General features: G+C 41.0%; 1 protein-coding gene across 1 annotated transcript; it reads right to left on the bottom strand.

Moving 5' to 3' along the window:
- Window positions 1-3,850: 3,850 nt before the first annotated feature.
- zbedx (zinc finger BED-type containing X) lies at window positions 3,851-7,756 on the bottom strand. The gene is made up of 2 exons (XM_066704407.1): window positions 7,171-7,756; window positions 3,851-6,119 (listed from the first exon to the last, which is right to left on the bottom strand). The coding sequence occupies exons 1-2, from the start codon at window positions 7,366-7,368 to the stop codon at window positions 4,344-4,346; spliced, it is 1,974 nt and encodes a 657-aa protein (XP_066560504.1). The 5' UTR covers window positions 7,369-7,756; the 3' UTR covers window positions 3,851-4,343.
- Between the last annotated feature and the right edge of the window lie 3,873 nt (window positions 7,757-11,629).

The raw sequence follows: 11,629 nt of genomic DNA, 5'->3' as shown, positions 1-11,629 counted from the left end.
ATGAATGTTTTTCTAAAAAGGCGGCTAAGCAACTAGTGTCTTGTCATTCTGCGTCAGTGTGTGGGGAAAAAAAACGCTAATTCATCTGCTAGATGTTTCCATTGTCTCTTTAAAAGCATTCTACAGCATTAATGGACTTAATAAGCAAGTCAGGATCATAAAAGACTCCAATCTATTTTGTAAATTATGTTTGTTAATTGTTTTTTTTTTATGTATTATTTTCATTTAAAGTAAAATGCATTTGAGAGGTATTAAAATGTTAAATACTGGCAATTTAGGGCCGAACCTTTTGTAATAATACTAGATGGATGTAGGATGGGACACAGGACCACACTTTTACAGCTAGCTTTATTTACTTGACATTTAGTTTCATTTCCAATTTCCTTGTTATGATCGCCTTTGCATTTACCTTTATGACTGACTGGTCTGTTTGTACGTAAGTACTAAATGGGACATAGTGATAACACACTAAGCCGCACTGAATAGGAAAAATAGGGACCCCTTTGTATTCACCTGCAAGTGATATTTAACACATTTTGGGCCTGGAATAAGACAATAATTACCTATGAAGAATTTAACATTAAACTACAGTCTTTTCAAAGGAAAGTGTATTGTGTTTATATATATAATGTGAGAAATTAAAAATAAAACAATTAATGATGAAAGTTAATCCTGCAATGGCTGCTTCAGTTTGTTAAAGGCTGGCAATGAAGGGACTGTCTACAGGAAGTGCAAAGAATGGAAACATTCAGTAAAATATTTACATAGGTCTATTACAGTAAGCCAAATACAACCTGAAAATACTTCGGACTTGTTCATTTTTGAGTATTTCAATACAAAAGCTGATCAGAGACAATGGTTCACAACATATGTAAAAATAGTTTATTCAATACTATTTTGCATTTTATGTAACTGTACCTAAAGCTTTAATGAAAGTGGTCTTAATGGCTTTTGATGGCTTTAGTGTCGTTTTTCCTTGTTATCTAATTATCCCACTTGAAAACTTTGCACATTATCTTTAGAGAAGCGGTTCAGATGAGTCTCATTTATCAAGGTCTGAAAGGCCTGCCCCAGTTCTCTGCCTTATCGTTGCACACACGCCAGCGACAAGCAAATAATAATTTAATCCATCCTTGTACATCACAATGTTACTGCTTTGTCAGCTTTGACGCATTGTATCTCATAGACCGTACATGATAGTAATGAAAATCAATACAAGCTTTTATTGTCTTCTAATTTTATTATGGAAATACTGCCGTTGTAATGCCCACAAAAGTGGAAACTAGGAGTCTTGTTTCACCACACCTGTTTCATTACTTTGTGTTCGTTTAAAAAGCTGCATGTTTTGTAATCTGTTACACACACAGACAAAGCCCCCTGGCTACACTGGGAATAGTGTTTTATATTCCTGAATGTGCCATTTATAATACAGTGCATTTAGGGGACTTTATTGATTAGTTCAAAAACAACACCAATTGTTTCAGGGACTCATGCTTAAGGGTTTTAACACAGTTTGACTTTAATCGTCATGATTAAAAGAGCTACAGTAACTTTTGTGGGTGTTTTTAGAAGGGTAACTGCATACATTATAGATATTATCATATAGTTTCCCAAGGCAAACCCACTTAAACAAAATGGTATGTGGTTCACCACTCCCTGACACCTGCCCACAGCATTCAAAACATACATACAAATCTTACTTTCAGAAAGAAACCTGTGGTTGTTCTAATGTACATAATTGTTTAAGTTTGGTAGGGATTATTTATTTAATGTTTAATTTGTCTCTAGCGTCTTTTCCAAAAATCCGTGGCACTCCTGAAATATGGAAAACTTCAGAACTGGCAGTCTTAATACGGGATAAAGTAGCTACCAATGTAATACAATGGTATATAGTGTAAGGTCTCTCCTTTCGACACTGCAATACAGAACCTCAGTGCCGAATAAAGAGTCTGAATATTGTTTAGCTGTTATTGTATTTTTCTCGTTTGTGTCTTTTTTGTGGTAAACCTGCCCTCTCTGTTGCAGGGTTTGGGAAATGCAGGAATGGACAGTGTCAAATGTTGCCTTTTGGTAGTTTGAGTTGAAACTGCTTTGACGTGACTTTACAGCCCCTTGTTCCCTGACAAGACCAGCAGTGTGTCAGATAAGGACCGAGGGAGAGAAAGGGCTCCTCTGTTCCTCGATCCCAGTACACCTGCAACCCAGGCATCAATGTTCCTCTTTAGTGATTAAGTAACACATTTTTTTCTTTAACTCTCCCATTACACATATACTGTGTGGCAAGAGTGTTCCTTAGCTTTTTCAAACTATCAATATTAACAGTGTTGAAGTGATGGTGCACCAGCGTGTCTCTCTCTTGGTACGCCTGTCAGCTATGGTACATATATGATTCACAATGGTGCTTAACATATTTTCCACCAGTTGTTAATTGTAAAAGGAGTAACTCACCAGGGTGTGTGCATGACTAATTGGCCACATACCTGACGACATATTTGTCAGGGAAACCAAAAGAGCGGCATCAAATGCGAATGCTCGGCTTCTGGGTGGTTCTGACTGCAGGGCAGGTAACACGGAGTATCACTGAGTACTGTGACCATCCTCTGCTTGCACAACAACAGCAGGGACATCAACCCACAGCTGTGCAACCATGTATTATTGAAGAGCGCCCAGGGGCAGCAGACAGCCAACGATCGCAGTGCCGCCTGCCCGAGGGAGATCACTGCGGCACCGAGAGCTGCGGCCCCCTGCCCTCGCGCATACCGGCCTCACAGGCAGCTCATTCATCCTCCCTTCATCCTCCCCGCCTTCCTGAGAGCAGCAAGGAGAAGTCAACAGGGGCTCGGGTTTCACCTGAACCCAGATTGCAGCTCCTCAGCTCAATGATACGCTGCCCAGCTTGACTGCGGCTGACATTGGCACCACGCTGGTGACATTCCCTGCCTTCAGTGTAACCTGTTATTTATACTGATTATTTAAGTTGCTTGCAAACTTATTTTGCAGCAGTAGCGTGCAAAATAAAAGGAATGTGTATTTTAACCCTATGATGTCCGACAGGAGTTATTTTATATATTGCACAAATATTCAAACAATAAAAATAAAGATTAAAGTGTTTACATAAACACAAAACGCCAGTAAACCCTTCAGATGACATTATGCAACTTTCTCGGCTATAGAGTGTATTTCATCTGCTCCCAAAATAGGTTCATGGAAGTTTTTGTAGAGTAACGGGTAAAAATGGGAAAGAAAACAACAACAGAAAAAGAATAGATCAATCCGCCAGCAATCCGGTCTGACAGGCCAAGGTCAGACCTGTTAGGAAATCTTTTGCTGGAGCCAATCCATTCCCTATCACATTCTCTGTCTGTCTGTGTGTGCAGGGGTATTGTCTCCCGTTTGCTATTCAAATATTACAGAAATACATCCCTCGTTAAATTATACATGATACAATTATAGAAGGTAATATTTTTTCAATTCCAAAGCTTTTCTGTATAGATGCCTTTTATAGATTAGGTATTAAATAACTGGAAGGCCTATACCAGGAAAAACATTCAGGCAATTAACAGAAAAAACCTCACAACTAGACAGGGGATTATGCGGATTTCATAAACCTAAACAAGTGCCAGAGAGGAGCCATTCTGCGCTCGCACCTTGACCTGGGGCAGTTTTCCAAAAGGTGAATAAAGGATAAATAGTAGATTAGGAAGTGAGGGGGTTGGGATTTTCTGCTCACTACGATTCTGTGTCCACACCCAAGATATTCCTAAAGGGAGCAGCATTCATAAATAAATAAATAAATAAATAAATAAAACCTTATCATGTATCTTGAAAAAAATTCCACAATCACACCCAGTTCTGTGAGAAGCTACTTTTAATTCACAATCACTTAAAGACGAAAGATTTGTAAGCAGCGTTTCAGGTTACACATACCACCCAAATATATTTTATTTTCTACTTGTAGTTTCTGTTGTGAAAAAAACAACATAAGCACAACAACCAAACTCGTACTAAAGATCAACCAACTCATTTATTAAAATTAATACAACATCCTTTGTCTTTGTTCAACTGTTTTAAATTGTTACAATGATTGTATCACATAACTTTGCTTGAGCAGCTTTTCACAAAGAAAATGGACATGCAGAACAATGTATTAATGTTAAGTCACGTTTACAAAGCATCACCCACACCAACCTAATATACTACTATATTCTCTAACTATACTAATCATAATCATAAAAAAAAAAATATATATATATATATATAAAACTTTGTGAGATGAAGCTTTGGTTTCTCAACCACTTCAATACAGCACATCCTTGGCTTCATGTCAGGGTTCAATTCTCAAATCATTCATCTCCCAGCAGAAACGGACCTAATTCCCGATTGTAGCGTAACAACAGGACCTGCTCAAAGTACTCATCGTTCATGCAGTTGTGCTGTGGGACAAGAATCTGTCCTTTGTGGCTAAACAGGCGCTCCACGGGAGCACTTGATAGCAACGTGGTGTTATACTTAATGAAGAGGTGCTTCACAGTGGGGTACTTTTTCAGAGACGAGATGCACTTGTCTGTGTCCTGCAGGTAGTTTTTTACCTCGTCTTCTACAGTGGGGTTTGCTTGCTTGTGGGAGGTGGCAAAGCTGAAGAAGTTGTCCTCCGACTCCGAATCGGAGTCGCATGTGGCCTTGGCATCTCTCCCGCCACGCCACATGTCCTCCACTACGGCCGCTTCCACCAACATATTCTCCACCTCCACCTTCTGGTCCAGGGGGAGCCACCACGTGCGGAATTTGGGAATGGTGACGGTGGCCACTTTGGCATCCCGGCTACTCATGAGCTTCTCGAAACGACGGTCGATGGCACCGATGAGGGCATCGACGAGTTGCGCACAGAAGCGCACATGGGGCTTCCTCTCGGACAGCTTTGTCTTGAGTGTGAGCAGCGTTGGCAAGAGGTAGCCGAGAAAACATTTCTTCTCCCCTTGAATGAAGTCTATGGAGTATGCCAGAGGCTTCAGCACCTCCACGTATTCCTGCAGGAGTGATATGTCTTCACTGTGGAACTTGTCCACACCCAAGCTCTCACAAGCTTCTCCCAAATGTTCCTTCGAAAGCAGTACTATCTTCTGGATGGCACGATACTCATGCAGCCACCTTGCTGCGTTTCGAACAACCGTGTCCATATTGGCAAGGTCTTCTAGCGCTTTCGAAGCAAATGTGTAATTGTGCGTTTTGATCCACAGAGCTGAACATTTCTCCATTGCATTTCTGTACAGACTGCGAGTTACCCCACTCGACATTGCTCTGTCGACCTCTTCAGAGGCAATGTCACCCAGGGCGTTAGCAGCACAGCGCTGGTGCGGTGGAAGCAGGAACTGGAGCTCCTTGATGTCACTCTCCAGAATCTCATTCACGTCTTCGAAGATTATCTCAAAAGTCTGCACCGCCATTTCTTTTTTCTCCCTGTAAGCAAACTCATCGAACGGCTTCGCAAAGCTGCTCCCGTTGTCTGTCACCGTGCAGCGTAACTTATTCTGGAGGCTGAATGTCGAGTGGACTTCGTTGAGCTTTGCGACAATGACATCGCAGGTGGAGCTGCCCTGTATCGGTGCACATGACAGGGCTACCGACTTTCGCTCCAGGGAGCTTTCATCTATCCAGTGGCAGGTCACCCCAAAGAAGTTGCGCCCGTGAGCTGACCAGATATCAGCCGTACTGCACACTGAAGAGACACCGTTCAGCGTCGCGGTCACCTTTTCTTTCATAGACTGGAAAGCCCATCCAATCCTTTCCAGTAGAGTCTTCTGGCACATGAGGGTCCTGCCCGGCTGGAGTCCTTCAATGAGCTTGATGAAGGAAGGCTGTTCGAGGAGGGAAAAGGCTTGTACGTCTTCCACAATGAAGTTGAATACCAGTGTGTTCACCTTCTTTTGCGACACTGTCTTTATGGAGGTTTGAAGCTTTGCTTGCTTCACCGGCCTCTCCTCAGCACCCTCTCTCGGCACTTTGATGGGACAGTCTTTCTTGGTGTCAGGCAGATGGCTACTCTGCTCTGAACTCTCTGCATGTCTTTTGCGTGCAGAGATCTTTGAAACGTAGTTGGCACAGGTGTTGGGATGTATTCTCTGAAAAACAATTATTGAACAGTATAAGGATAGCAGTATATTTGAGCATCAACTTAAGCATAACCAACACATTATATTGCCATACTTAATGCAAAATGCCATGCTTTGACATAACTACTGCTTTTTTGTTTGAATTTTAATAATTAAGTATATCTTTTTTTTATTAATAAAACATTATACACCCCCTAAACAACTGTATTTCTACTATACCGTTTAGGAGAACAAACTACTTTAACATGTCATATTCTGTTATTGTTTCAAAGCTACTTTAAGTGAAATTATATTTTTTTCAGAAAAAAGGCACATACTGATTATTGAAATGACAATTTTTGATAATTACTGAAAGTGTGTGATGAAAGGGTTCTTTTATAATACTCCAAATACATTGTCACATTTTTGCTGTGTTTAAATCATTACTGTAAGTGGTCTTAACATGTTTTTTTGTATTGTTTTATTGTTATTTACAACATAGCTGAAAAATGTATATGTTTCGCCATTAAATTGTATTTTCTCATTTTGCAGAGGTTTTAACTGTACATTACTTGTTTGTGCACCATTTGGATTACAGCTGTGACTAAACATACACAGCAAATACACAGTTTTTAATATAGATTAAGAAAACTGCAAAGGTGTAAATGTGGCTACTGTCTTGCTTTGGGACCGATCTGATGTATTTCCAAGTCCCCCTGGTGTCTACAAATTGAGTGGGCATCTTCAGCAGTGGACTTGGGGGAGGGGTGACGTGTAAGGGGCATGTGACGTCAGCGTGAAGCCCTGTAAACATTCGGAAGCAGAGCATTCTGGCCCTGAAGCGACAGCAGCTTTCCAGCTCCGGCTGAAACGGGCTTTACAACTATTACAGAGAAACGTGAAAAAATGCAGAAATGAGACGTGATTCATGAATTGTATGTAAACATACTCGGTAGTCAGTCAATGCACCATTTCATGGCACTTTCTTTGCTTATCGCTTATTTTAGAAAGTTTGTAGCGTGACCTCTTTTAAGGTAAAGCGGTATTTAGCAACATTCAGAATAAATAAACGAGCCCTTACCTCCAGGTGCTTCTTCAGGTTGGAGGTGGAGCTCTTGGAGGTGGACAGGAACTTCTCCAGGGGTTTGCACAGCTTGCACTGCACCGTCACGTTCTTGCCCTTCTCCTGCTTGAAGATGAACAAAGGCGCAAACTTCCAGGAGGAGAAGGCAATGATCTCGTGTGGGTTCATGCCGCCCCTGGCACCCGTGTCCTCCATCTCCAGGGAGTGCGGGCAGCTCACAGAAATGTGCAGGTGTTAGTGCTAATAAACAGTTATTTTTGCCAGGACAAGAGACAAAGTGATCAACTAGTGGGTGGCAGTGTTTCACGGGCAGCGGTTCCCCTTTGCAATCGCGTACCTGGGCAGACTGCACTACCCTACACTGTGCAGTTTTTCGTTTTTTGTTTTTTTTTCCTCCTTGTTGCTTGATGTAATCCTCCCAAAGTAACGTGGACGTGAAAACTTGCAAACACACGTTGTTTATGCACCACTTCCGGAGAGCTGCTCAAAACACTGGGTTTGCACAGAGCAGCAGGGGGCTGAGCGCCTGCAGTGCATTTCCTCTACGCAATGGTGCTCAGTAATCAGATTACAGGGCCATGTAATCCGTTACCGGTAGTTCTACCAACCACAGCTCGGGACACTGGTTCAAAACTACCTATCAACATCGGCGAGGAAGGATATGGGGGGTGGGGGGTGGGGGGTGAGTGAGGACAAAGAGGGGTTTAAAGAGACAGCCAGCATTTTTTTGCAGCAGCAGCAGCCTGATGCAAACCACTTGAGTCTGCTGCTGATTTATCAATAACAAATGCAGTACCACAAAAAAGACAATAGATAAAACCATGACCAGTTATTACCTTCATGATTGCAATCTCCCTTATGTGCAGATTATGTGTGGCAAATTCTAAACTATACCAACACATAAAGGTTTAATCTAAAGCTCATTATAGTGGTCAAGGAAATGTTTGTGTAATTATTTTGCACAGATTAAACAAAGCTACTATTAAGAATGGCATGTGCCAAATAAAATTCAAAGTTAAATAATGGCATTATTAAGCCCCACACAGAAGCTTTTTTTTGTGATGTGCAAAGAGCCTGTCGGTTTGCCCGTTGGTTCAGTCTGTTTTTGTGACCCTCCGGATGACCCTTGTGTGCTGACGTGGATTGTGTTTACCCAGGCTGACTGGCCACTGATAAACCCAGCCCGATTCCCTGTGGATTACTCTTACCTGGCCTCCATCCAGCATTTACACAGAGCAGCCCTGTCAAAGCTCCCGTGCAGCACTAAAATAATCCCAAACTTTGTGCCTTCGGGCCCCTCAGTAAACTAAAAAGCACCACAGTGAAAGCTTGCTGTTAAAATCGATGAGTCTACAGTGGCAAGTCTCTTGGCCTTATAAATATCTCAGGGTTCGGCTTCCACTGTTGCTCTCAGAGCTGCTTTTCAGCACAGGGTATGTAAAACCAACCTGAAACAAGGTCACCTGGGATGTAAAATACATCCTGTATCATTACGGCAGTTTAATTTTGAAGCTTTTAGAAGAAAATCATTTATACTGTACAGGCCGTAAGAAGAAGTGGCTCCCGAGTATTCTGTTGAGTATGAACTGTTATTTACTTATACTTACTTTACTTAGCTGACTGAGCTTGGACTGATTCTTCGTTGATACGGATAAAATCATTAGTGTTTAATTTCAGATGAAGGATCTTTGCTATTGTATTTGTACCAAGTTTTTAAAACTTTTGTTTTTTTCTATATGTCAACCATGTCTTAGAAAGTGCCTATAATTTGGCATACATGGACAAACAAAACCTACACTGCTATTGTAACAATTACAAAAATGGACAAATCATCATTAGAAGGATGTGTATGTACTTTCCAGAGTTTCAACTAAATAAAAAAGTGCATCCAACATCCTTTTTTACTCCCGTTTGTCCCACAGACTGGTACTATGTAGAACAGAATCTCCCCAGTCCAGTTACAGCTACTTCCTTGGTTTCAAATTTCCCTTCTCTTAGCATTTTTTACATGTCCCTGCATGCCCATGCCCATTCCCCACACATTTACCCAGACCTGTTTAGTAGATAATCAACAGCAAAGTTGTATTAATGAACAGTTAGTACTGTTGCTTAAATCACAATGCTTATAAAATATGCTTTCCAGCAGTGCATGGTGTTGTCTGATAGTTAACTTTTAAATTTAACCTTGTGGTTTGTTTTTTATAGCAACTGTGGAACATTGTAGTGCCTTGTGACTCGTCTCCAGAGCCCCATTAATGCCCAGTCTTAGCCCACATCCTGGTTCAAGAACTTGCCGATGGTGGTGTCTGGGGAGGGTCCGTCGTGCTAGCTGGGGATGAGTTATCTCTGAATGGATATGTATTGTTGATGCTAATATCCATTTCAGGACAACTCCCCCCCACCTGTGTTAAAAACCTATAACCTGTAGGTTTATAACCTGTCAAAATATATAAAAGGACAAATATAGCATAATTGGATAATCACGTAAGTTTGGGGCATTTACTGATGTGTCATTTATTTCATATGCAAATGATCCAGAATCCACAGAGGATGAGAGATCAAAGGGAGTTTTGGAGTGGCATTTCGATTTAAATATAGATATATGAAGAGCTGCATCTTTTGATATGAGTAATGACCTTTGGTGATACAAGTGTGGACAACAACATCATATTAAAGCTCAGCTGACAGATGCAATACCAAGGATTATTTGCATTTTCAAGCACAAATTCAAAGCCAACAGGGAAACCCTGACTGGAGATAACAAGAACCACAAATGTTCAAGTTGAAGTCTGTCATTTGAATTGTGCACAGAACTTTCCTTGTGTTTTACATTCTTTAAACAAAGTAGGTAAAAGTCAGCACAAAAATGCACAACATCAAATCACACTAGAATTAAATACATTTACATGTTCTCTTTCCTTTTGAATCTCCATTTCTTAAATTTTTTCCTCTCTGCTCAAGGTACTTGTTGATTCAATATATTAGTGTTCTTCAAGGGCTTATATCAGTCTTATATCAGTAAGGGATCATCAACTGGGCTTCGTTTAGTTGAACTGGGGCGGTATAATTGAACCTTTGTTTGTCTCATTACCAGTCATGCTCTTCCTCAGGGACTGTGTTTGTTGTACTCAGTGATTTATGATTACGCACAACAATCCTGTGTACAATTAACCAGCTAACAATCACCACGTGGGTCTGCCAGCCACCCAGCACATTTGAATGAACATGTTTGAAATTAAACATGGTCAGCGATCAGCTAGAATCAGTCTTTACCTTTCTTTCATCATGGTTTTATGTTAATGCTGTTATCAGATAATAAAACATCCTGGAGCATTTCTGCTTCTATCAGGTGTATCAGTCCGTTCAACTGAAATCGTAAAACAGTGTGTTAAGAACGCAGAGGTGGTTATTATTATCATCCTCATGTGATAATACATTTTAAACTATTTTTGTACTGTTCAAATACTTTTTCAAATCCGTGAGTTATGGTATTTATTGAATTTTATTCCACAGAACTGCTGTACACAATGTTCTTAATGATTGTCTCTACTGTGCCAGCAGGGAGCCTTGTGCCCTGTTTTAATGAGGCTTTTATACCACGAGGGGCTTCCTGTGGGCCTATATTCTGCCAGTCTTCACCCAGCACACAGCACACGGCACACACACGCAGAGTCAATCCATTTGGGATTGCTGCTCGTTATCGCACACAGAGCAGGAGTGTTGCCACGGTGTCGGGGGCTTTGTCAGAAGGTTCAACAGCCAACGAGATGAACAGAGTTCTTTTGTCATTTGGGGACAAAGCAAGACCGGTGTAGATTGAAGCACACTGATAAATCACAAGCCAGGAAGTGGACGGTACTAACCTCAGACAACAGGGAAGGACAATCTGTTCTCCTTCCTTACAATTGAGGACACACGCTTCTCACTTCATCTTTCCTGTGCAAGGAGAGAAACGCTATGGACGAAGAGGAACCTAAGGATGGTTTCCTCTCATGTCAGAAAGGGCGAAACAGCTGACCTGACCTCTGGTGTTAAAGCCACACTACTCACTGTACATAGATCAGTCCTGGCCAGCTCTACACTCATTGTGTATGTATGCATATGTGTGATCACCTGGGTGCAAAAGGTATTTTGATTTCCAATGCAAATTTCCATTGGTTTCACAGTGGTGATGACAAGATGTCATTCTGTCAATGCCCTTTTTCATAATCAGAAATGGTCTCAAAAATATGAGCTTATGTAGGTGTTAAAAACATATATTGGGGAAAATAAGATCAAGAAAAGATTGAGACAACATATCTAAATTATTTGACTATAAAAAGTTGGATTTGACACAAAGGTTTGTTTCTGTACATCAAGTTTCAAAAGTGAGATCTAGTAATGAATTTGCAGTTGGAAGAAGTAACTGATCTATAAACTGTTTAAAGGCTGTAAAAAAATTTAATAGTGACCCACC

Source organism: Amia ocellicauda, chromosome 5 (assembly GCF_036373705.1).
Source record: "Amia ocellicauda isolate fAmiCal2 chromosome 5, fAmiCal2.hap1, whole genome shotgun sequence".
Classification (NCBI taxonomy): Eukaryota; Metazoa; Chordata; class Actinopteri; order Amiiformes; family Amiidae; genus Amia; species Amia ocellicauda.
The sequence above is the reverse complement of the archived record's forward strand: the minus strand, read 5'-3'. Positions and strand labels throughout refer to the sequence as shown.

Coding starts and splice junctions, on each gene's coding strand:
- zbedx (XM_066704407.1), bottom strand. CDS start 7,368: ATGGAGGACACGGGTGCCAGGGGCGGCATGAACCCACACGAGATCATT. Junction 6,120..7,170: donor ACCTGAAGAAGCACCTGGAG/GTAAGGGCTCGT, acceptor ATTGTTTTTCAG/AGAATACATCCCAACACCTG.